The sequence below is a fragment of the Podarcis erhardii genome (assembly GCF_964252035.2).
Source record: "Podarcis erhardii genome assembly, chromosome: 12".
Classification (NCBI taxonomy): domain Eukaryota; kingdom Metazoa; phylum Chordata; class Lepidosauria; order Squamata; family Lacertidae; genus Podarcis; species Podarcis erhardii.
Window position 1 is genome coordinate 29395214 of NC_138513.1, and position 27244 is coordinate 29422457.

Here is a 27244-nt window from a genome sequence, read left to right on the forward strand (position 1 = left end):
GTACTGGGGTAAGAAGGAACAATTTTTACCACATTAGGAAGTGTTTTTGGGAAGAAATCCTACATTCATCTTAGTCTCTTTTGTGCTTCAAACCATGAAGACTGGAATTTATTTTACCCATTGGTTTTACTTTATGCAATTGCATGAACTTAAGAAAAATGGATGCAGCTGCACAGGAGGGAAATGCTAAATTACAGTTCTTACCAGGAATATAAAAACTTTGGGGAAGGCTCAAAAGTTTACTCACAATTTAGCCATCTTAGAACCACCCAATTTCGTTGACCACAAAGGATAAAATTCTAATTCAAGAGCAGTGGTAACAACTGATGAGGTAAAATTATGTTGAAAGTTGTAACCCCCAATTCCTAGTGGATCTGGCAACTGCATTGAGTGGAACACATCAACCAGAAATGGGCTCAATGATCAGATCCCTGCGCTGTGCCGCACCAAACTTACTATTCTGTATTCTGTAAATAAAGTAGTCTTATTTCAATAGAAATTCTAGTCTCGTGTCCCTTATTTTCAGTCTGATTCCCTCCTGCACCACTGCTAGTGGGTTCACAAATTATTATAAAATTCTGATCCAGCAGTAACATACTGGAGGTTGTATTTGCTTTATATATGTGAGGCTGTGACAACAGAAATACAAAAGATGTTATATATACATAATAGTATTAATAGGCATGGTTTAAATAAGGTATGGTATTTGTGGTGATACTTTAATTGCATTTAAAAAGTGGTAAATACTGAATATCGGAATCTCTCTTGGCTACGATTTCAAAAACCACACCACAACCAAGAAGCATAATTTCAATACACATGTAAGTATTCACAGTGTACATAATCTCAGAAACCAAGACCCTTGTTGGTTTATTAAAAACAAACACCAGACTCCTTATTTTAGGAATGTGAATTCTAGATAAGCAATTTATTTATTAAACTATACAAAACAAACATTTTGTTACCAAAACAGAAAATATTCACAAACTACAGTACAAAAGAGAAAGTGGCACACTTAATTTAATCTTTCTCATATTGTTAAGGAACAATGTATCAACTGGTGTTAAGTCTTCCCTGTAATAAGCAAGTTATTAAAAATATACATAGAGCCAATTGTTTTCAAAAGTGGAACTATGCAAAAGGATGCAGTAAAGATTCAGAGAAAGAAATCTAGCCCATTTCAAAACCAAAACATGAAAAATATGTGCCCATCACTGAAAGATACATTCATAAATTTTATGTATCTGATCAAAGGCTGGCTCCCTCAATAAGATTGCTAAAATCTTTCAGTACTTGTTCTTCCCAGGTTGTGGTCTCCATTTTTTTCATTAATGTTAATTTCTTTTAAAGAAAACAAGTATTTGCCACCACAGCAAAGTCTAACAATGGCAACCCAACTATGTTATAATTGTCTCACTATGGGACAAGTGTTAGTTCAACTGACTTTGATGAGAATTCAAACTCAGCAATGAGTCAATAAATGAACCAAGTACAGTCTGTGTGTGTGTGTGTGTGTGTGTGTGTGTGCGCGCGCAATGAAATGTTTCTATTTTGTAATTTAAATAGTAGATAACATTCATCCAGGCACAGAAGCAACCTCCCTAAAACATTATTTAGCGAACCTTTTTGAAGCCTAGTTTTCAGTTGCCCAAACCACAAGAATGTTTCAGTACTGATAAAATGTAATTATTTAACAAAGCAAAAGTAGCTTTTATATTCCAGAGCTGGTTTGAAACGTGAAAGTGAGCAACACAGTGTTATTTCAGAATGGAAACTGCCACTCACTAAAAATTCTATTATACAAGTCTAAAGGTCCCAGGCATTATAAACCTCATGGTTATGTGATAATTTTTCCAGGTCCAAGATCATAGTAGGCATTTTGAGCAAGCTGGGGCAAAGTTCAAGAGAACATCTCTATCATACTTTACAGATTGTGCAATTTAAATACTTGTATCATAAGGCCAGAGTGGGGGGGAAAGTCAGTTTTATGAGAATTATTTAAAATATTCCAAATCAGTATTCCATATAGGTAGGATTATACAAATCACCCTTTCATGGCTTATAAAAGTGCAAGTTGCCTTTGAAGGCTAACAATATTTATGAAGAATTGTTTTTGATCAAAATGCCTGTCTTTGATTTTGTCCATACTTAAGTATGCCTGAAAGTTCTGTAGCTGTCCACTCCAGCTGTACTTTATATCATATATAAATATAACTGCACATCTACAGAAAATCTCTTCTTGTATCAGGATGTATGCATGGAGGAAATATGAAAACTGTCATATATCCTATTTCAAAGTTACTTTGAGCAACAAGCCTGATTGCTAACTGAAGTATGTAGAAGATATATGTTATTTTAACCTTTCTGGCAGTTTATGGTGTAATTCTAGAACAAGATTACTTAAATGTGCAAAAAAACCCAAAACATTTTCATTAAAACAAAAGTATCTACTACTGTTCCAAAACTACATCACTGTAAACATTTTTTAAAAACATAATATTGTATCATAGCATTTTAAATAGTCATAGGAAGAAGTTTAGCTCACTTTAATTTACAATGGCTATATATTCCTGTATAAAAGTTATTCTCTTCTGCCTATACTAGATAAAATATTAAAAGCCAGTAAAATATGGTGAAAACTGTAGATGCTTTCGCTTGTAAAAGGTCAAGTATAATACTGTTATAATAAGTAAATCAGTGATTAAACAAAATATAGGCCCACAAGTTTTTAAATTTCATTCTGTTGAGGGGAAAAAAAGATTTTTTTTGAAACTGTCTAGTTCAGTTAGATAAAAGCTGCTAATTTTGGTTAGAGAATTTAGATTTCTAGAAATTAAGAGAAGACAATCCCTTTGATTTGATGGTACAATTTCTGACGATACCCATTGAAATCAATGGAACTTACTTAAGTTTGATATAACTAATAGTCTTACTTTATATCCAGCCCTTAAGTTCACAAGGTTTTCAGCTGCTTGTGACTTAAAGCATAAAGCTAATGAAGCACAAGAGAACCAAATTATATACTATTATGCAGTTCTGAGTTGAAATGTACTTCAGCTGAAATTTAATACTAACTAGAGAGGATGGGAGGACACATAGATACAGCTATTGTTACACTTGGAGATTACACCTTGGAGCCAGAGTCCATAAACAAACACAAGGCACTCCAGCTTACACTGTGGTGTGTCACTGATTCCTCCCATCTCCCCACTCTCACATCCAACCAACAATCTCCAAAAAGTCCATTAGAATCTAGTTTTTGGGGGAGTGCAGCATACCCCCATGAACAGAAACACCTTTCACAGAAGCCCATGGAAATGGCCTTGAAGTCTGTAACAAGATCATTTTAAAAAATCATTGTACCAATATCAGGTTTGTCGTTTTATACTTTCAGGTAAACAAAAATATTAATTTGCCCTTCCAAAATATTAATGGGTACATCTGTTCCAACACATGCCACTACCCATATAAATAAGGCTCACCATTTTAATGAGATGCAACTCATAAGACGGGCTTAATGCAAGAAATGAGTGACGATATAAACTGCTAATCTACTTCCATACTTTAGTTTAATTGAAATATTAAAGCTTCTGAAAGCTTCAAGATGCATGATTTTGTTCAAACCTAACAACTCAGTAGAAACTGGAAACCAATGTTTCTTGTGTTGATTTACAGGCTCTGAATAGGGAAGGAAAGTTTGTCGCTTTATGAGTTCACCTGTGATGTAAAAAAGCTGCCCTGTGCTGATGTTTGAAATGCACATGAAATGGGAAGAATTAGGGTCACACCATCCTGCTTCATGTTTGCTTGTGCACTGCATTTCAAGCTTACGTAGAGATGTACATGCACAATATATTGATCTGTGTACCACCACAATCGAGGTGTACAGATAGGACAATACAAGAATTGAGCTCCATGTATTTTAAGTCTGCATACACATGTGGCATTCAGCAGGTGAACAGCAGCTGGGTCAAACACACCAGGGGAAAGCTCAGCACAAATCTTGGATCTTTGTATGTGTTTTAAATACAAGAATAGGGCTAGTATGCCTAAAAAGTTACAAAGCTTCATTTCCGCCTCTATGGATCAGATATACACACTATATTTTGAAAAATGTTTGTTGCAGGTGACTTCAGAAACCAGAAAACATAGATTTCAATGTTTCAAACTTAATACAATGACCTCTATCCAGAATTCTGATTTATTTCCAAATACTGTATGTTTTTTTCATTACAAGCTACTGCATTGAGTGGACTCCTAAAATTGCTTTGATGAATATAAAAAAAGCATCATCCTCTTGTAGTAAAATGGCACATATATTCTGGATTGCAACCCATTGTTCACCAAAAACATGTAACTGAAGCTTGCACAAGCAGCACAACCCATATTTTAAAAATTTCCCTGGTACAGGTTCATCATGTATTAGATTTTCAGTACAAACCTTATTGTAGTACCATTACAAATGTCAATCCTCAAATTAAGAATCTCAAAGACTGTGACATCATTATTATAAAATACTTAGAATTGTCTACCCTATTCTTTTTAAACACTGCAATCCTTAAAACTTGCAATTTAGACATTATTTTCAACTAAGAAAATCTTTAAAGATATCTCCAAAGATTTTTTTTAAAAGGGCACCAGGGCTATAGTACTAGCAACTGAATCTCTTTTATACTGACAAATTAGTCAGGTGCTCCTTAGTCTGCTGACAAAGTTATGCTGATGGTAGGTGGTCGTTGCTGATTTGGCTGTTTGCTTGAAATAGGAAGTTCTATTCTGTCGGCTCCAAAAATCAGATTCTCCTCTTGCAGACTACAGACTGAAAATCTGTTTGCTTCTGTGCCACTGTGGTGATTATTTGGGACTACACCACCACTGACCTGCTCAAAGGATTTGCTAAAAAGAGTAGTGCTAGTTCTAGCCAAACTATGACTGCCTGGCTTAGGCAGAGATTGGCTGCTAGTCAGGGTCAGTCTCTTTAAAGACAGAAGCTCTAAATTCTCACTCATTGCTCGCTGGTTTTGTTTACGAGACAGATGATCTTTGTAGGCTTCACCAACAGTTTCTTTTTCTTTTCCTCCAACCTTGCTTCCTCCAGACCTCCGCTGACTCTTGCCTAGCTGAGTCTTGTTACTGGTGTTGCTGCTGAAAGCAGAATGATTTGTGGTAGAAGGAGCCCTAGAGTAAAAACCCTCATCAACTTCAGACACTTCAATCAGTTCTTCTTCTGGAATGCCTAGTTCATTACCTGCATAGAAAAAGATGACAATTAACATATGAATTTACTCAACCATGTTTTGCAAGTGATTGCATCCAGTACTATTAAGATTTTGGCATTTCTTAGCACAAAGCAAAAGATTAAGGAGAAGATAGAAAACTTACCAATTATCTCAAATTGACAAAAAGCGTACAGTAGAATTTATATCAGGATAGTAAAGTACATTTATTAGAAGCATGCTTATAATCTCACTTTGTAGCAATTTTAAAAAGCACTCATTATTCATGCAAAAAATTAGAAAGATGTTAGATATATTACAGAAAGGTAGAAATAGATTTATTCCAAATATGTGCAAAGGCATCTACATACTATCTGCATAGCGAATTAATCATGGCGCTAGATAATCAGGGCCCCATAAAAGCCAATACGGCATCACCTGCAGGTTCTCAAATTTTAGCAAACCCAACAGTGCTTATATTTCAAGGACTGAAAGGTCACATTCTGCAGTACAAAGTTGTTTTAATGAGAAGTCTAGAAACCTTACACACTGGAGTATTAGCTCTCATGGCTGCAAAGATTTAAAATGATAAAAATAAAAAATAGGATGAACTGACATGGTTTATGTACATTTCGAAGAATTTTTTCCTTAAGTGACTTTGTCTAGCTAAAAGATTAGTACTGATCTAAAAATAACTCAATTGCCCGCCAATTTGAAGTCTCTCAGTGTGGTTTCCCAAGCTAAAACTTAAGAACTACCAGCATGCTAACAATGTATTCAGCACAAAGATGTGTTCTATGTGCAAAGCATGCAATTGTGTTTTATTCAAGGTAACATGCAAATATATTTATTGTATACTGTAATCTTCCAAACATGCAGCAGTGACCCTTTCAATCGATACCTTCTGAGTGTAGCTACAAAGTGCTCTGCTAAAACTGCACTCTGCCAGGTGAGCTTATTCCATCCTCCATAATTTTTCTTACAGATTTTTGCCTCCTGATCTCTGGCATGCCTTTGCTGTCAACTCTAGGATCTGTAGGTGCTTCCTGCACACCCTGTATATGCTGAGCATCATTCTCTGTTGGTGCTCTGCTTTTTTCCCCATTCCCGGTTCTCTCTCCAGTCACATTTGTAACACTAATCTCGGGTATGACAAAGTTGCCCGATTCAGTAGTGTCATTAGCATTATCTGGTTGTTCTAGAATTAAAAAATGGATAAGACAAAACAAAAAAAATGGCTGAAACAAAAACATGGAGACAAAAGAAAAAAAGACGAAAAAGACAAATCTGACAAAACTAGAAGGCTGAATGTTATGAAGTCAGATGTTTTCCTTACTGTCCTATTATTTAGCAATATTAGTAGGAAGGGCATACATTATTTCTGAGAGTAAAGTGATTCTGCTGCCACTAGAACATTTAAAAATGAAACTCTAAAACATTTAAAAATTTCAATTATAGTCCATGTCTTACCTGTCAGCTGCTGCTACTGTAGTAAATACGTAAATAAATACATTCACTCTAAAGTTATCATGTAAAAGTAAACTATAATAAATCCAGAAACAGCATAATAAAGTAATTTCCTTGTAGGTTGCACCGTAATATATTGGAATTTATCTGACTCACAGAGTTGTATTATAATCAACATTATTTCTGTATTAATTTTACATTACATAAAATTGACATTTATCCTACATATGGAGATTCACTATGCTAAATGTTTTTACAAAAAATATTTTGAACCTTTCTGAAGCCAGGCAAATGTGACATCTCCCCTTTGTCTCCCTCTGGGCTTCAACATATGGCCCATCACCCTGTTTGAGCCCTGTTTTTTTGGGTAGGTACATGAGCATTCAGCCTATATAAAAGATCATAAAAAGGCTGTGAATCTTCCCCAATGTTAGTAAAATGATTTCTAACATTTGTATCACTCCTTTATTATGAAACACTCATGGCAGCTTAACAAAACGATAAATAATGTTACAAAGAAAACTATAAAACATCAGTAAAAAATGAATCCTAAAAATTGCCAATAAGTGATATTTCAGCCAAATATTACAAGTCCTTTGTGTTGTGGATCTTCACGCTGCCAACCTTTATTTGTTATAGGAAGAATATGGTATTAAACTGAGGCAGAAACAGTTAGATGCACTGCTGTCATGATTGCCTTAATCTATGAAGGCTTCCTTATGCACATTTAACACTTGATCTGCACAACTTCTAGCACATATTTTGGAAGTTTTCTGTTGCCATTTACATCACTTCTAAGGGGAAAGTAGTAACAAATACCAGCACCATAGTACACTTGTAGCGCAACTGAAATGTTGAACTTTACTATATTAGCATGCAAAACTTACTGGTCCTTTGTGTTGCTGAGCAACTTAAAATAATTAAGAGGTTCTGCTGGTTGTTGGACAGACAAAAACTAAAGAGTTTTTTAAAAGTGTTGAATGATTATTCGGGGCCAACGTGACTAGTAGAATCAGCTTCATTAAAAGAAAAAAAATGAGGGCAATAGATTCAACCAAATTTGGAACAAAACACGGTCTGAATATCTAAAGGTCATAAGGAGGGTCATGAGCTTTGTAACAAAATGGAATGCTCAGTCTAAATGGAAAATGAACAGACTACAAAAATACATAGACACTGTCCAATCAGATTTTGAAAGTTCAATCAGTGGAAGGGAGATGGGCAGCACTGGAAAGAGCTGCATCATCAACTGCATTTTTACAAGTTAAGCACCCTGAAAACCATATAGAAAAACAGAGGCTTAACACATCTTTGCAACATTAGTCACAGTATTCAGTAATTCATAGGGTTTTTTTACTTTAATAACACATTTAAAAAGCTGAACTGGCACACTAAAGAAAAGAAACACAGAATTACATTTTGTCCTTCTATAGCATTTTGACTCTGATTAACTGGAATCTTAACCTCAGAGATTAAGATAGCTGGCTATCGCCCTATGGCACTAAGTCATACTCAGAGTAGACCCAGTGAAGTCCATTATTTCAATGAGTCTACTCTCCAAATCACCCATAATGTATTTACAGTCTCAGAATATATTTTTCCTTTTCTAAAATCAAGCAGTTAGAACAATAAATATAAAAGAAAGACACTGTATTTTTATGTTAGAGTTGTACAGATGATTTCTGGCTTAGAGAATACTATTACAAGTCAGCAAGTGTTTTTAGGAAGACAGAGGATTGAAAAAAAATGAAGAGCTGGGAGCCAAGTAGTTTTGAGGTCAATTGATTAAAAATAAAAATTATAATCATTCTATTTTATAGCAAATGCAGGGAATCAAGTGCCTATCAGTTTCAAAGCAAAACAGGGCAATCAAAAATAAATGTATGGTTTCTATATACTAGGAGAATCCTATATTAAAATAAATGAAAAATTTTAAAACTCCAAGAGTAACCCAAATGCACACCACTGGAGATTCAGAACTCCCCAAAATGTTGAGGACAATTGAGCTTACATGGGGAGAAAGGGGGGTATAAAAGGAACCAGATGTCTGGCAGATTGTGTAGAACATGGAAGGTAAGGAACTAGAGGACACCATCCTGCCCAAACCCCTAACAGCTCACAATGAAGTGGGATTAGTTTAGGGAAACATGAACTCAAGAGATTTTTAAAAACCCTGCCTCCATGGTACTACATAGGGATGTTTTAGGAAAAACAATACATTTTGCTGCTCATCAGAAATCCTTGCCATATATCTCTAGAATGCTCAGGTTGCAGGCTGGAAGCCCCTTCTTAACAGAGCAGGGAAAGGTGTGGGAAGGAGGAAAAAGAAGCAAAGAACCACAAAAAGGAGTCCTTTTCCTTTGCCCCACTCCTACAAGGACAGAACAGGACTACTAGGCTCCTGTTCCAGGCTGCTTGCTGTTTTTTTAGGGCTGGGGAATATACCCCCAATATTTTGTTCCAAGTCCCAGTTCTTCATTCTTATACAGAACTTGAGATCTCCAAAGCATGCCAATTCAGCAATAAAATTGGCTTGGCTAAAAATTAAACACCTTTTTGGCATCCACATATACATTTTGTGTCATTATACCATCGTTTACGAGAATGACATCCTTTTCTAAGCATTCATGTTCTATGTTGCTCTCGCCAATATATGATTTGATTTATCTCAAGCTACTAAGTATGGACATGGGTGGCGCTGTGGTCTAAACCACAGAGCCTAGGGCTTGCCGATTGGAAGGTCAGCAGTTTGAATCCCCGCGATGGGGTGAGCTCCTGTTGCTCGGTCCCAGCTCCTGCCTACCTAGCAGTTCAAAAGCATGTCAAGTGCAAGTAAATAAATAGGTACCGCTCTGGCGGAAAGGTAAACGGCATTTCCATGTGCTGCTCTGGTTCGCCAGAAGTGGCTTAGTCATGCTGGCCACATGACCCAAAAGCTGTCTGTGGACAAACGCCAGCTCCCTCGGCCTATAGAATGAGATGAGGACGCAACCCCAGAGTCGTCCGCGACTGGACCTAACGGTGAGGGGTACCTTTACCTTTACTAAGTATGGAGCATAGCTTCCCAAGCTCAGGCTCAAGAAATTAAGAACTCACTAGAGCTGTACTTTTTATGCAAATTAACTTAATAGGAAATGAGAATAATAATGCTGTTATTGTAAAATATATATACACACAGAGAGAGAGAGAAGAATCCAAGTCCAAATTTTTCACATTCTAAAATTGCAACCTGATGAATCACCAACTAAGTTTACCATCTTTGAGTTAAAAACTATCTGAAGTGTTCTCTACAGAAACACATAGAACTAAATTCCATGCCTCTACTAACACTGAAAATATCTCCCACTTAGTGGCATGCTTTCCATATAGAGAGTTTATGACATTGATCTGGACCTCTGATAATCTGGGAGTTCCTGTTTTAATGCCCACAGTACATGTTTTGTTAAATCATGTTGCCCCACACCTGTGTGAAGTGGTCAGGTTGCAGCAGTAGGGTTTATGTTCTTCTAGGCAGTTGCAGTAGGTTGGTGTAGCAGGATTAGTGATGCCACCTACATGCACACTGGTTAATGACACAAAGTAGCAAAGGAGGTAGTTAATTGGAGATGACTGCAATGGAACAGGGAAATGCCTCTTTTCTACTCTGAATCAAAGCTTTGAAGCAAAACACTGTTTTCCTTTGTGGTAAGAAGCTCAATGCCTGGAAACCCCCAATCTTTTCTTCTAGATTATTTTTAAACACAGTTAAGTTATAAAAGTTCTCTTCCAGGAGACAAAGAACTTTCCTCCCATTTTACACAATATCATGACATCACCTTCCTGAATTGAAAGCTCGCAATTTACTAACTCTTAGGAGTCTGCAGCAACACTTGCATACCTGGCAAATAATTGTTCTTCTTAACAAAGTAACTGTTCATCTTTATTGGAGTCTGTTGCTTTACTAATACTATCAAGCCTCTTTCCTTACTGTTATCTGCTGCAGCAAACACTTGTCCTAACCATTGACTCGTGAACTTCAGCACCTGTATCATCAAGTATGACTCCTGCAGGAAGGCAATATTAAAGAATGGTTTGGTTTCTAAAAAGTGCAAGGTATTTAACTTTTCTGGACTATCAATATATTTAGTTTCATAAAAAGATACAAAATTGTATTAGTTAGAAGGAAGCAGTGCTACGTGTGCTTGGACCACTGAATTTAGTTACTGAATTTAGAAATGCTAAGGTTTAAACAGTATAGAAATCCCTTAAACAAATAAATAAGTGAAATTTGGGCAACACTCCAAATTTTTCTTAACAGTTTCTTAACAAGGAGACAAGACTGAAGCAGCAGCTAGCCAAATCAGTAATCAAATGTATTTCTTAGTAGTAGTTTTTTTAAAAAAACATTCTGCTGCGGTTCATTTAGAAGACAGCAACATCTCTGTATGATCAGATTCATCACAACAGATACCACTAACCTGTACAAATTGAGCTTTAAACCATAGGACTGAAGTGAAATACTCTACCGATCTCCAAGATAATCAGAAAACATCACTGGGACTATTAATAGGTTCTCCAGTGACTTTATATCCGTAGATAAAATTGGAAAAAGGTTCCCAGTCCAAAGGTTGTTGAAGTGGTAGGATAAGCTTATCCATCTACTTTTTGATCCATAATAGATATAAATCCATTATGTGAGTGATAAATCCCAGTAAATCTTGATACTGCCCCTCAGTATGTTGTAAATTATACATGTTGTCTTGTTTTATACTAAGTATGCCTAATTTCTCTCTCTCAATAGAATGTGTTGTTTTCTGCAGGATGAAATAAGCCTCAGATCAGCCAGCTGGGGAGAAGGGTACATTCAAGATCCATGCTAATGATCAAAAGTTGTGATTAAATAATTTCATAGTGACTATCCCATAAACAAATGAAAGTAAAAGGCCTTGTACATGGGGATGCTACTGCTTTGCAACATATTCTTAACACAAAACCTACATGGACACTTTAAGAGCTAAATAACTATAATAAAAATCACTGATTTGATAAACTTCACTGTTTAAAATAATGAAGTTCTAGTTATCTTAATTTACACAGTTTAATTTACTCTTGGGAATTCAATCTATTATTTTGCTTCTTAACGAAATTATATACAGAAGCTTTCAACTTGAGATGAAAATTCCAGTTACGATCAAATTCTGGATACGGGCAGCTGAGGTACACACCCACACTAAATTTGCAGTGTACATATTAAAATTTAGGAATAACGAATGGCAAACTGAATAAGCATGGAGTTATTTATGCATCAGAGTACTGATAGAGGAAGTCATAGTATCTCTTCGTATGAAATAAATTAAATAACACAATTAATTCATCAGCCAATTTAATGACATTCTAGAAGCCTTGACTTCTAGAATTTAGTTAATAAATTGTAGTTTCATTAACTGCATTTCTTACCATGCCTTTTCCATCTATGGCCCCGAATAGACATGCTGGTCACTGCATTTCTTGATATTCTAGATGCAGTAGGTGTAATTTCAACCTGAATACATTTTGTACCTTCTTTATTAGATTTTATGGCACCCTGAGGCAATGAAGCTTTTATTGCATTAGCAACCTAAGAAATCAACAAAAAGGTGTGATAAATTTTCAACATTAACACCAGAATTAAAGCAACAACATTTCATATGTACCAAGGAAAGCATCACTATAGATATGATGAAAGTCAAAACAAAAAACAGTTTGACTTCCATCTGTTCAATTATGGCTTTAGAAGATTAGTAAACAATTCAGACTGAGAACACTTGCCTTAAAAGCTGTTGCAGAAGTCCATTTATAATCATGTTTCCCCCTCTTGGCTGTCTTTTAACTATCCACTGTCATTCCAAGTGTACAGAAGTCCTTGTTTCTATTTACTGTGTGCTCTTAAAAATTGAGAGACTATTATGCCTTAGGCTTTGGGTCCCCAATATTGTATCCATGGACACTACAGCACCTCAGTGGCAACCACCAAGGCCCATTGTCCCTCTCAATTTGCAAATGTTCTTAACATAGTTTTTGGCCCTTTTTGAGTTGATGTAGGAGGTGGTGATTGCTTTTTAGTCTCTGTATTGTATTTTTGGAGGGGTGTCCAGGTGCTTTTATTGGGAAGGGTTCTGAGCATCACCAGACTGTCTTGTGAAATGAGAATTTTGTGTTGCCAACGACAGTTTTAGATTTCCAAATGTACCCCGAGGCCCAAAGAAATGGAGTTGGGCCGTCCTGTTTTAGAGACAGCTTTGCCCTTGGAAGGCTAGGCAGCCATGGCCAGGAGTGTGTTTGCATAGCTTAGGCCAACTGTACATATTCCTGGAGAATGCTTGTCTGCCCTTGATTATGCATGTCCTAGTTTACATCTAGAGCTTCCAATCAATTTCCAGTCCTAATTTAAAAAGCTACTCATAAGTTTTTGAACCCTATATATCCAAGAATCAGGCTATTTAAGGACAACCTCCTCCTACATAAAGCTACCCATCCACTTGGATCACTGGTAAAGACACTTTGGTATCTCCTGTTGCTATTAGAGGTATGGAGGGTGGTAATGAGGGAGATTGCCTTTACCACAGTAGTTCCAAGGTTGTGGAGCTCCCTCTCTGAGGATATCCATCTGGCTCCTACTCTGCCTGTGTTTTTAACAAATACATGGACAGACTAGTGTCCAGTTTGTTTTCTTCTCCAATATTTTCTCTTTTTCTGGAAGGTTTTATTATCTCATTGCCTACGATTTGCTTTTTAATTGTTACGGAAGATTGTTTTCAATATTTTAGCTTACGTTACTTTGGCAAGTTCATATGAGCTGGGAAATCAGGATATAAATGTTTTAAATAAAATGCTATAGAAGAATTTAACACAAGATGCTTACCAACAGTGGTTCTGGATATAACTCCAGTTGTGCTCTGTATAAAATATCATCCATTGCTTTACGTGCTAGATCCCATTCTCCATTATAACTAGAAAGTTAGCAGAGACACAAAATCAGAACTGATTATAATGATTATTCATTTCAACATCACAGCCATACATGTTATTCAGTATAGATCCATCTAGATGAATCATTTATCGTAATAGAAATAAAATGCACAACAATATGTATTCAATAAATAATAGAAGCTGTTTGGAAACACTGATATTTACAATGAAATTTTCTAGTCATTAACTCTGTCTGGTGATCCCCAGCCAGCATGGCCAATGGTCAGAGATAATGGGAGGACCCGGAATTGGATAAACCTGGTATAAAGGAGCACATCTAAAGTGCTGCTTGGTCTGCCACTGCTTCTGGATACCCAGATGGTAACTTTACTCAAATGTGGCTGGTGCTCCATGAGAACATCAGAATAGCCCTGCTGGATCAGATCAGTGGCCAATCAGATGCTCATGGGAAGCTTCGTAAGCAGAACCTGAGCAGAACAGTTCCAAGCTGCACCCCTTCCTGGGAAAGACAGTTCTAGACACACTGACATATGTCTTAAGGTTCCTCTAGAGTCAATCATTATGTTTTACAGAAAGTTAAGATACAACTTTCAGAAACCAAAATCTTTTGTGATAGCACCCGTGGGATCACTGGACTCTGTCATGTAAATGAGCATTATGCACTATGTACACTGTCCAACCAGTAATGTGCTATGCTTTTTAAAATATAGGACATAACATTTCCTGAACTTACAAAGCATAATAAATCCCAGTTAACATCTGCACCATAAATTCAGAGGAAATTGGAATCCTGCTGTTTATGCCTTTGTATTTCCTTACTTGTTGACGAGGATATCCGCAAACACAGATCCTAAAAGAATATAATTAGTATTAGTATTATTATTTTAGATTGCTTGATTGTGTGTTAAAAAGAGGAAATATATTGTGCAGTTGTTATGTTGAAAAGTATAAAAGAATCCTGAAATGCATGTTCTTTTTTTAGGTCAAATAAGAGTGCAACTAACTAGCCAATTCCATCTTTTCAGAGTTGTCTCCTACAAACCAAAACATTGCTCTTATCTGGTCAAATTTCTATTAAATCAAGTTCAATTAGCAATCCAGCTCATAAAAGATTCTAGCAGGATTCCTGAAGAGCTTTGCCTTGGATACAATAGTCTGACAAACCAGTTAATTAAACTTAGGAATTTGAGTGTACATCTGACTGATTCAGGGTGGGGAATTGTTTGGACTCCATGGGGCAGATCCTTATTAGGATTAGCCTTATGGGCTAAATGCGACGAGCAGGGTCGCCTACCTCTCAGTAATATGACTTCCCCTACAGGGAGCTCTCTTGCATACCCATTCTTCTTTTACACTGGCCAAATGTGGAGAGACAGCGATCCTGCTTAGGGCTGGGTTCCAAAAGTACTGTTTGAAGCACCTGCCCTCTTTTAGATTACTGTTTTCCATGTACCAAGGAACCTGTGTGTTTCACCTAAGAATGGTGACAAACCTGCATAACAGCTGGCTTATGCATTTCCAGAAATGAAAAATCACCCACTGGAGTTTTAACTTGTACCAAGCTCTACAGATTGGAACAGACACCATAGGATTTCAATTTTAAAATACTATTCTCAGTTCAACCGAGAAAGAAAACTTACCTTGAGCAGATTTGACATAAAGATTGAAGAGAAACTGCAGGCATATAGCTTAAGGCAGCATTGTAACGCAACAAAAGGAATGTCAATACTTCAAACCTATGAACAAATAAAGAATTCTGATTCATTGAAAAAATACACACGGCTTGATACACACACATTATGAACTGTTATCAAGAACATACCACTAACATATAAACTATACTATTAAAAGTTCTGTTAAGTGTGGGATATGAAGATAACATGGAAGGATAGTTGATAAGTGGCCAAGTGTGGTTTTTTTTGTCTAAGACTGAAAGCAACAGCATGCATTTTTACCTGTTTTGTGCTGTTAACATCTCTCTCTGCAAATGAGGTCCGCTATACACAACCCTGGATAAGCCATGCTGAGATAGAGCACCCTCAGTAAGAGCCATTGACCCAATACTGGAAGGCTAAGAAAAACAGATACTTGAATACATCACTAAGAACAGCAGTACTGAATTTTAAAAAAAAGCACAAAGAAACTAAAATAGACAGCTGATTGTAGACAAACATAAAAGTATAAAATTTAACTGAAGGTTACATGGTAAGCAGTACAGGGGAAAAGGCCACTGAAATATAGTACAGAAGATTCATTGTGCCACTTAAATAGTAACTTAAGAGTGGTAACAAGATCAGTTTACTGGCACAGGTGGGTTAGAAAGGGGAGCTGAACTCTTCCCTGTGCAATTCCAAGTGAAACTATTTTTAAAAAGAGCTAATGACCCCTTAACAGGAGTTTTCTCTGATACTGGAGCCTCATCAGGAGAAAACCAGCTAAAACATGGGGGCGGGGTAGGCTCAGTTCCTGCCTTCAGCCCAACTTGTGCTATGTTTCCAATTTCCCTTGCAGCTAGGGATTTGGCAACAGACCTAACTTTGCAAGAGGGTCTGTTGCTATCATGTGTCCTTATACTTCTGTGCTAAACGTTTCGCTGAAACACATCAATTTTTTTGGTTATCACAGTTTTCATCCACTTAAACTCTAACCAACAACAGACATTTTATTCTCATTTTATCTTCAGCTTTATTATTCCACTGACCAATCTAATGTAAAATATTTCATAATTTTAAATAAGTTAGGTTCTACATCAGGCATAGGCAAACTCGGCCCTCCAGCTGTTTTGGGACTACAACTCCCATCATCCATAGCTAACAGGACCAATGGTCAGGGATGATGAGAACTGTAGTCTCAAAAACATATGGCGGGCCGAGTTTGCCTATGCCTGTTCTACATAGTTACACCTGAAACTCATTAGAACTTTAGCCATGACAATACTTCTCAGATAATTTAAATGCAACATTATATATTCTAGAACACTGAGGCCCATCATATTTTACTTCAAATATTTCACATTAAGGATACTTTTAGAACAGTCTTTCCCAAACTGATCCCCACCCCCAATGCTTTGTAGTAGAGCTCTCATCATCCCTGACCACTGGCCATTTCCCCCTGGGGCTGATGCGAGACAATTTAAACACCTGGAGGGCATAGGACAATAAATTAATCAGCATGCAAAACCCAGGTACTCTCATGTTCATCCTTGCCTTAATCACTTGAGCCTTGTAAGAAACAGCAACTAGTTGCACTACCAGCAGACTTTTAAAACAAAAATATTTATCCTTAAGATGACAAAATCAAGGCCAGATGACATTCATGCAAGGGAGGCTACAACAAAAGTACACACACATATGGAAACAGAAGTGTCTATTTAACTTACTTCATGATATATGGAAGGTTTGGATAAGGATGGAATTGTAAAACTTAATACCCTACTGTGCCCCTCTTTGTCAACTATTTCCTGTAAGGTATAAAAGAAAGTTATGTCATATAATGAAAAATATATGGAAGTTCCTTTAGATTAGAAATCACTTGAGCAACTGCAACAGAGTAGGGCATGAACTTCCCATCCCTCATTAGCTCTTTAATTATGCCCAAAGCTACTAAATGGATGCACATGTGAACACTTGAATTTACAAGATGATGAATGTGGAAATCCAGCATCTTCTTATTCTTAACATCTAGGATGTCCTAATCAAAAAGCATCTGACAGCTGACATATTAGAAGTTTTACTCAAGTGGAAATATTTACTAAGTCTAATCTTGCTCAATATGTTTGCGTCTTTAGAGTCCTGAATAAATCTTATAGGTCATATCTAATAGCATACACCAGTTAATGGAAAGTTCTCTTGATCCAGCAGAGATTTCTATCACAAGGAACAGAGAAGGAAAACTATTTATCATTAATGGCTGATAGTCACACTCATTTTTATAGGTTCTGAAAGTCACATAGCACCATGACTCAGCCATCTCTTAAATTGCTTGACTTTGGGGGCTCCCTTGACAGACCCTTGATTATTCTGATCTCTCTGTCCTCAAGGTATATAAACTTACCCCCAAGATGAACACAATGCATAATCTGTTTATTATTATATGAGACTACTGCTTTAAGTACAGATAGAAAACTGAGAAATGAGTTTCCTTTAAGCCTCCATCAAAATCAAGACATTCCACTTTTAAACGCCAATTCTGAGCTTAATACAGAAAAAGTAATTACCATGGTTATAAATTCAGGTAGATAGCCATTAACTGTATCAGCTAATCACATTCTTTTCATTAGTATGCTTATGCATATTAACCAGAGTACAGAAATGGAAATGCCTTCCCAGAATACAGACCATGTTTGCCTCTCCCACCCCCTCCAAAGACACAGAGTAGAGCCAAGGAAAGTTTAGGAAAGGCACATTGTTAATCTATTGCTCCATTATATTGTAACAGAAAGCAAGATAATGCCTTGTAGTCTCTCTCACCCACCCACTTTGCCCTTCCTTCCAATGTCTTTCACTTTCAAGCAGAAGAAAAGGGTGTTGGGAATTCTACAGCAAAGAGCAGATACTCCACATACTTTCTTCCCCCACTCCTATATCAGATGTACTTTGGATTGCTTCCTGCTGCAGCAACCCCCCCACTCATTTCCTCACCAATATCTCACATACCACATCAGGAGATACTGAGGGGTGGGTGGAGAGAGACTATAGAAGGAAGCAGGGAACCTACTTCCAACCCTGTTTTCCTTTTAGAATAATACACAGCCCATTTTATCATGCAACTCTCCCAAATATTTAGTCGGAGGGACGCTCCAGGGAGGAGTTATCCTACTACTATCACAATGAGCTTAGAAGGTAAACATGTGATATGAAGAATGCCTACTGATGAATGCCGCATAGCTCAACTGTTTTAAAACAGCTTCCTTCATCCCACTGTGCTAAAGCTACAGAATACAATTGCTAAATCCAACTAATGTTGATACAGAGAACACCAAACCCGAGCAAGTTAATATTCCAGATTTTTTGCTTGTTTTCTGACAAAACCACATGATCATTTCTGCTAATAGCAGTATGTCACAGAGATTTAGATCTAACTGGTTAAGAGGCCCCCGGGACATCACACTGTAATTTGCACTTTATCCCAAGAGAGAATAATTAATTTCTCAAGTGTGAATACAAACCAAGTTATAAACTCCTAAGAGAAGTGCTTCTATGCAGCCACTGCTTTGTAGGTCCTTACTGGCAGAAACAGCAAGATAGCACCATATCAGTTCTGGAAGAAACTGCAGTGTGAACTGAAGCAGAAGTTCCTCACCACTACGATAAAATTCAAACAGCTGATGACAGACTGGTTCTAGCAGCTGAAACAAAATCAAACATTAAATATTTTGTTAGTGGATTAACACATCAGTATGCATTTCTACACTTTTTAAAGAAGCAAAATTTATCAATTCTTAAAAGAAACAGTATTGTATTGTAAATGTCAAATTAGTATGCCCCATTCTCCCCTTATGCCATACTCAATCGGAGCTGCTCTTTCATCACCACAGAAGAGAGAAATAGGCACATTGTGAATTTCTGTCTTTGATCAGAAATGCAGCAGGGAAAGAAAACAGTTAAAGCTCTCTCCCAAAAATTGATACATTTAATTTCACATCTAGTTTGGCTCTCAGCTGAAAAGGGTACTCTTTAAAATCAGATTTCCAGTCTTAGCAGCGCCATAGAAAAGTTGAAATATACAAAGGTAGTATCTACAGAAAGTTAAAACAAGAGGTTTAAAGCAGGGTCTCGTAAAGAAAAGGACAATGTTTAGTGCTCTGTGTTGTTCTTACTTCTGCTCACCCTGCCCACTTCTTAAGAACTTAGTGCTGCAGGGAAACAGCATGCACCATTTATTCTCAACTGTTCTCCCAACCCCAATTATAGTTCTGTACACATTTACCTACCTCACTTTGTGGATCCTGAATAACTTTATAAAGAGATGAAACCAGAGAACTCTTGTCTTTCAGATTTTTAGCATAGCTTGGTATAGATGCTTCTGGCACTGTCTAACACAAAACATTTTATGACACAGTAAGCCAATATATAAGTTTATTTGCAATTAAGATATTTATTCTCCCTTCTTCATATGAAGTATTCATCCTATTTTTTCAGGCTGTATTTTTCTTGGGGGCAAATGTACCTCATAAAAAAATTATTTATTAAATTTGTATACCACCCTTCAGCTGAAGATCATAGGGCAGTTCACAACATGAAAATACAAAATGAGGACACAAAATATATACCGGTAATAAAACAAACAGACCAATAACCTCCCTCCCACAAACTCATTTAAAAGGACACAGAATTTTAATCAGTCCAAGCCAAAGAGCTGGTTAAAGAGAAACGTTTTGCCTGGCACCTAAACTTATGTAAAGGTATATTCTAGCCATTCATATACATAGAAAAACGGGAAAAGTAGAAAATGGGGAATAGAGGGAGTGTTTGAAGGACAATGTTCTTGCAAGAAAGGGTGCATGTATGCCTTTTGGTGGTGATATGGGACAAAAAGAAAGTATGAATGGTAATGCTGCAAAGAAGCGTAAATTAGATAGGAGAGATTTTATTTATCTGTTTCAGAAACTTTATATGCCACTTGATTGAGGTACAAAAGCGGTCTACAAAGAGAATAAAACAACAAAAGTATTGGTAGAAAGAAGTTAAAACTATTATATAAACATTTGAAAAAAATGGGGGCGGGGGCGGGAAATCAGCAATAAACTAAAAACAATCAAACCACACATAAACATGCCACATTATCTGGGTAGGCTTGTCTAAACAAAAAATATTTTTAGCAGGAGCTAAAAAGAGTACAGTGAGGGTGCCTGCCTGGTATCAATAGGCTAGGAGATCCAAAATGTAAGTGCTGCCACATTAAAAGATTGATTTCTTATGAATGCAGAACGGGTATTATGTGGCACCTATAACAGTGCCAGTTCCGCAAGTCAAAGTAGTCGAGTGGACATATATGGGGTAAGATGATATTGTAAGTAACTAGTCTGAAGTTCCTAAGGGCATTATATACTGTACTATGAGTAACATCTTGAACCTGGCCCTGTACCCAGATTGACAACCTGTAAAGATCTCTGAGCATAGGTATTAAGTGCTGACAAGGTCTTGGGTTTCTGATAGGTATGACCCCCATGATGCCATTCTGTGAAGGATTCTATAAGACTTTCAAAATAGCTAATGTGTCCACAATATCCAAAATGTTTGGGATCTCTGCTCTACACTATACTGGCTCTACTACTATGGATAATTGCTAGTATATTATTCTTGAAAATGAACATTTATTTTTGGGAACCATATATTACCTTGTATTCCGATAACCATTCTTCTACGATCCCTTTGTCCACTGCCAACATCTTCCAACATCTGTTCTGAAATCTTCACCCTTAAGATTTGGAGCAAAAAGTTTAACTATTATGCAGTACACTTGTTTTCTGCAAAAGTGGAACCACTAAGGAGTAGATATATAGCCTTATGATGCAACCGTTTCCATAGCTATGCAACTCCTTTTTTATCTTAAATGTTGGAGTGTTAAGAAGAGGGGGAAACCTATATTTTACTGAAGACCAGCAGATGTTCAGACTATACACATCTTCTCTGAAGCCTTTGGATGTATATGAAAGCATGTCTCAACTTCTATATGCTAAGATATGGAAATGAATATATTCCTCTCAAATGTAAGTCTGCTGAAGTAGAATTAGTGGTGTAATATTTTCATTTCAATATTTTTCCAGAATCTTTTTTTGGAAGGGGAGTCATGAGACACCATCAACTCTGCCCCTCAAACTGGCAAGAGTAGCCAAGTATCAGCACACCAGATTTCACACAATACATTTTCAATCATGTGGACAGATAGGGAAGACTGCCACCATTTTTTTATTTCTATCCACAAAAGGACAAGCTAGGATTCTCGGTATCATTGGTTACATGGGAAAAACACAGATTTATAGCCATATAATGTCCACATGTATGAAATTACTTAACAGAAATTACCGGTAGTGGGGGGAAGCCCATAAGATTCGAAGAAGATGTGTAGTGTAAAGTACAATTACCAAACAATTACCTCTGTTAAAGCTTTTGGAACCCAGTTCAACCAATCATTTTAGTGCTGAGTTTAAGGTACAACACACTCCATATATTTAAAGCACTGTCCCCCACAAGAAACTTGGGAACTATAGCTTGTTATGGGTGCTGGGAATTGTAGCTCCCTGTGAGGTAAACTACAGTTCTTATGACTTTTTGGTGAGGGAATATACTTAAAACATATGGAGTATAAGCAGCCCCAGGGCACTCAACATGCAAAATCATTCATCTAAGTACTACTTCTTGGCTAACTTTATTTTCATGAAGACATGTAATGAAATCTGGAAGGTGGAATATAAATTGTTTCCCTTGGAACTGAAGACAGCCACAGCAATAGAATTTGTCTGAAGAAACAACCTAACACTTTCCTCTTTGCTATCTTTGGTTGCATAGGAAACCTTGACATCAAGTTGTTAGGTTCAGTGGAGACGCACGTAAAGAGCAATGAAGGCCACTTGATCAAGGCCTTTTTACTTTGTACAAACACCGATAATATCTTAGACAGTAAATGAAAATGTGAGCTTTAGGAATACTGAAGAAATAAATAAAACCAGACTCAGAATCAACTTTGTAGTAGATCTGGACATGGACATCAGCTGACCCCCAGAGTCATGCCTGATGACTTTAAAGGGTGTGTAAAGGGGGTGCCCGTGACGGAGCTTCAAGAACATCTTATAGGGTTTTTATGAAAACCTACGAGATGGCAGTGAAGGCCGCTAAGAAGTCTTACTTCTCGGCCTCCATTGCATCCGCTAGCTCTCGCCCGGCGCAATTATTTAGTATAATTCGGTCTTTAACGTCCCTCGAAGGACAGCCAAATTTAAATAAGAATTTGACACACAGCTGTGAGGCATTTGCGAGCTTTTTTGCGGAGAAGGTCTTGTTGCTCCGCCATGACCTCCCTGCCAATTTGGATACAATAAAGGAACTGGAGGCCCCTCGACTGCCCTCGGGTTCAGTATTGGACCACTTTGACTGGATATCCCCAGCCGATGCGGACAGACTCCTCCGAGCTGGAAAGCCCACCACCTGCCCTCTCGACCCGTGCCCGTCCTGGCTGATTAGAGCGTGTCCAGACGAGGTGCGGGCCCCCCTGGGGGATATCATCAATCTGTCCCTTGGCACCGGGACATTCCCAGGGGAACTGAAGGAGGCAGTGGTGCACCCGCTCTTAAAGAAAACATCATTAGATCCCTTAGATCTATCCAATTACCGCCCGGTTTCGAATCTTCCATTCCTGGGTAAGGTGATTGAGAGAGCGGTTGCTGAACAGCTTGGTAGGTTTCTGGATGAAACATCGGCTCTGGATCCATTCCAGTCTGGCTTCCGCGCTGGTCATGGGACCGAGACGGCTCTGGTCGCCCTAACAGATGATCTCCGCAGGCAGCTGGATCGAGGCGGGTCGGGGCTGCTGATTCTTCTAGACCTGTCAGCAGCCTTCGACATGGTCGATCACGAACTCCTGGACCACCGCCTTGCCGACGTGGGGATCCAGGGCATAGTCCTTCAATGGCTGCGCTCGTTTCTCTCTGGTCGGGGACAGAGGGTGGCGCTTGGGGGGGAATTGTCATCCCACCACTCCTTGGTGTGTGGTGTGCCCCAGGGTGCAATACTCTCCCCGATGCTTTTTAACATCTTTATGCGCCCCCTCGCCCAGCTTGTCCGGAGTTTTGGGCTGGGCTGCCATCAGTATGCTGATGACACCCAACTCTATCTGTTGATGGACGGCCACCCGGACTCGGCCCCAGACACACTGATCAGATGCTTGGAGGCTGTGGCTGGATGGTTACGTGGGAGCCGGTTGAAGTTAAATCCTTCGAAGACAGAGGTCCTCTGGCTGGGACGGGACGACATGGGACTGAGGGGGCAACTCCCATCTCTTGCGGGGGTGCAATTAGTGCCAGCACCGTCCGTTAAGAGTTTGGGTGTAATCTTCGATACCTCCCTCTCCATGGAGGCGCAGATTGCAGCTATAACAAAGGCGGCATTTTTTCATCTCCGCCAAGCTAAGCAGTTGGCTCCTTACCTCTCTCGCCCTGACCTAGCCACTGTGATCCACGCGACGGTCACCTCCAGACTGGATTATTGTAACTCGCTCTAGGTGGGGCTGCCCTTGAGACTGACCCAGAAACTCCAGCGGGTGCAAAATGCCGCAGCGAGACTCCTTACGGGGTCTTCGCTTAGAGATCACATTCACCCGGTGCTATACCAGCTGCACTGGCTCCCGGTGGAGTACAGGATCAGGTTTAAGGTGCTGGTTTTAACCTTCAAAGCCCTATACGGCCTAGGGCCCTCGTACCTACGGGACCGCCTCTCCTGGTATGCCCCACAGAGGAACTTACGATCTTCAAATAAAAACACCTTGAAGGTCCCAAGCCACAGAGAGGTTAGGCTGGCCTCAACTAGAGCCAGGGCTTTTTCGGCTGCGGCTCCAACCTGGTGGAACGCTCTGTCACAAGAGACAAGGGCCCTGCAGGACTTGACATCTTTCCGCAGGGCCTGCAAGACAGAGCTGTTCCACCTGGCCTTTGGTCAGGGCGCAGCCTGACTCCCTCCTTTGGCAATCTTTACAAAACTTTAGTTTATGGTTGCCATCAATTTTGATTTTAATTCATTTTATAATGTTTTATAATGTTGTACTGTTTTAGTGTTGTTAGCCGCCCTGAGCCCGGCTTCGGCTGGGGAGGGCGGGATATAAATAAAATTTATTATTATTATTATTATTATTACAGGCTGCTTTCTTAACTTTTCCCATAAGTCCCAACCCCAGTTCATGAAAAATATAAAATTCATAGCACCAAATAGCAACAAACAACAAAAGTATCTAACTAATCGGGATCCATTTGTTGAAATTATTCTAGTTGCAGAGTCGGGGGAGGGAGGGGGAAAGGAGAAATGACAGCATGTATTTCCAGAAGCCTAAGATGCATTAGCTCTGAGTTGTTCAGGAAAGCACAAGAAACCAAGAACTCTTGTCTGGAGTATATTTATAACTGCAGAGAAATGTGACTCATTCAGGAACACTAAATACTCTTTAGAATGCTTTTTCTATTATGGAAAATGGTGTTTAATAAATATGAGAACTGAAACTATTTCAGCCTTACCTAGTAGTTTCTTGGAATGTTCTATACATTCCCTACTCTTCTTCTGGTATATAGTTACAAAGGCTCAAAGCAACTTAAAAAGCCATAATGCACATCCCTTTGTCAAAAGATGAAGGAAAGAGAAAATGTGCCTCTCCAAGTAGCTCATTATAATGTGGTTTATAAAGAGTATGAGTCATCCAACCAAGACCTTTTCAAGAAAATAACAGAGTATTATTTAAAGCAGAATGCTTTTGTTGTGCAATTGTGATGTCAACATACTACTTTTGGTCAATTTCACAAGTTCAGATCTATAGCAATTAGGAGAGAAAAATAGAACTAATCAATTTTCATGTACATGTTATTAGGTAGTCACGCAGACTTTACCTCCATAGGAAGTCCTGAATGTGAACAGGAAATTGCTTATCCCTGCTGATATGCTCGGCAATACTAAAGTTTTATTGTATTTATGGTACTATTTTTTCTGAATTACTCCATAGCTTTTCCTATTATTTATTTAAACTAGACCAATGCAGCACCATGTTAAATACTGATATATATAATCTCATGCATGGAATCATGCTGAAAAAAATCATTTGCATGTTCATTTATATGATTTGTCATCTATCAATTTACAATTGTAACAGCTGTGTGTCAGCCAAAATACTTTTCTTTTCCACATTTATCCTTCCTTATAAAGTCAAGCCAAATCAAATCCACTCCATTGCACTGTTTTTGAAATATATAAAGTAGACATACACAAAAAATAGTTCCACAGCACTCTATAGGCTCTGCTGTGAAACTGAAGACAAGCCAACCAAATTTGAAGGCAAACATTCTTGGTTCCTCAGAAATGCTAACAATAGCAAACTGATTATTCTATATCAAAGAAGTTTGGTTTGCTTAATAGTAGAAACTGTAACAAATGTTAACAGATTAACAAATATTGATGAAAGATCAAGCTGAGACTCTCCAATATAACTCCACTGAAATTTATCTGAGATACATATTTTTTTAAAAAATACTTACTTACTTTGAAATAATGTTACATTAATTTGGTACCGATGCAAGACATATAACAAGATAAAGTGAAAGGCCTTGTCTTTCATTATAATGTTAAATTGCACTATTAATTTTATCAGATGAATTATTTATGAACAATCCACAATTAAAATGAAGTTCATACAGTGCAGAAGCAAACATCCATTCGGTGCCAACAGCAGGAAGTTACAAAACAGCATGGTTTTAGTTGCTTCAAGTCAGACTACTACATGCAGATTGAAACCAAGTGATATTTTTATTGAAAAGGTCAACTTTTTAAATTTAAAAAACATAGTGATACGTGATAGCTTATTTTATCTACCTAAGCCTATATCAAACAACTTTATGCTGTATTTGCTGGTAGACAGTTAATCTGTTTACTTGTCACAGTTTCAGTTAATGTTTGGCTGTTTTCTCACACTAAGCTGACTATACCATATTAATATTTGGAACACAGAATAAATCTATAGTAATAATTACCACCCATTTATTATTCAAAAACAACAAGACGACAGGAGCCTTAGCCTACTGAGACTACTGCTTTTATGCTCCTAGAGTTTATTCCAGACATCTTTAGAAAATAATTTCTAAATAGTCCATCTACTCCAGCATATTGTTTTCACACTTGCCAACCAGATGCCTAAGGGCAACTTTCAAGCAGAGTCTGAGCACAAGAGTATTCTTCCCTCCTGCAGTCTCCAGTACCTGGTATTTGGAAATGTTACTGCCTCAAGCTGTGGGGGCATAGCATTGCCATCATGGCTAGAAGCCATTGATGGTTTTCTCCATGAACTTGTCCAACACTCTTTTAAAGCCATCTAAGTTGGTGGCCATCACTGCCTCCTGTAGCAGCAAGTTCTATAGTTTAAGCGCTGTGTGAATGTTTCAGTCATTTGAATCTTTATAGTAAAGTTTATTTCGAAAGAGTAATTTAAGACCACTTGCAGTCTTCCATGATTCTTGGGATGAGTAAATCACCAACAGTCTTACAGAAGACTACATAGGTGATAGTGAGGTGCAACAGTGGAAAAAGAAGGGTTTAAGAAAAAGAAAGAGACATATAACCTCTGCTTAGTTCCCAAAACAGTTCTATTGTTTCAAACTGGCCAGCAAATAGGCAATAATTCTCCTAACTAGGTTAGAAGTTTGCTAAATGTAATAAGGATAGTGAATACTGCAGGGGAGAAAAGCTTTTCACCTTCATCTTGAAGCACTGTTTTACATATTAAATATTACTATGAAATTATGTAAAGATTCTCACCAACTGTTGAATATTGTAAGAAAAACAATATGACTAGTATAAAAAGGAAAAACTGATAATTTTCAAAGGGTGCAACACAAAACTGAAGAGACATTTTTCGGAGATTTGAAT

General features: G+C 37.8%; 1 protein-coding gene and 1 long non-coding RNA gene across 19 annotated transcripts in view; one reads left to right on the forward strand and one right to left on the reverse strand.

The window, feature by feature from the left end:
• LOC309325728 overlaps nt 1-27244 on the forward strand; it is a 46350-nt gene that overhangs the window by 16225 nt on the left and 2881 nt on the right. The window contains exons 4-5 of one of the 4 annotated variants that reach the window (XR_014149911.1): nt 10666-10775; nt 14657-14671. The exons of 1 other annotated variant lie outside the window; for it this stretch is intronic. This is a non-coding gene — a long non-coding RNA (uncharacterized lncRNA). Of the gene's footprint in view, nt 1-10665; nt 10776-14613; nt 14629-14656; nt 14672-27244 lie in introns of those variants that run through there. 2 more of the 4 variants (XR_014149912.1, XR_014149909.1) reach the window with 2 other exon arrangements.
• Nucleotides 79-27244, reverse strand: part of HYCC1 (hyccin PI4KA lipid kinase complex subunit 1) — a 46685-nt gene continuing 19519 nt past the window's right edge. For 7 of the 15 annotated variants that reach the window (XM_081882200.1, XM_081882197.1, XM_081882196.1 and 4 more), the window contains exons 2-11: nt 20971-21050; nt 19564-19665; nt 18799-18978; nt 17011-17091; nt 15587-15702; nt 15272-15367; nt 14365-14481; nt 13564-13651; nt 12120-12279; nt 79-5248 (exon numbers count right to left, since the gene is read on the reverse strand). In XM_081882200.1, the coding sequence (XP_081738326.1) occupies nt 4698-5248; nt 12120-12279; nt 13564-13651; nt 14365-14481; nt 15272-15367; nt 15587-15702; nt 17011-17091; nt 18799-18978; nt 19564-19665; nt 20971-21021 (1542 nt within the window). In that variant the 5' untranslated portion in view covers nt 21022-21050 and the 3' untranslated portion in view covers nt 79-4697. Of the gene's footprint in view, nt 5249-6117; nt 6415-10560; nt 10727-12119; nt 12280-13563; nt 13652-14364; nt 14482-15271; nt 15368-15586; nt 15719-17010; nt 17092-18798; nt 18979-19563; nt 19666-20970; nt 21051-27244 lie in introns of those variants that run through there. The other 8 variants (XR_014161531.1, XR_014161532.1, XM_081882191.1 and 5 more) reach the window with 8 other exon arrangements.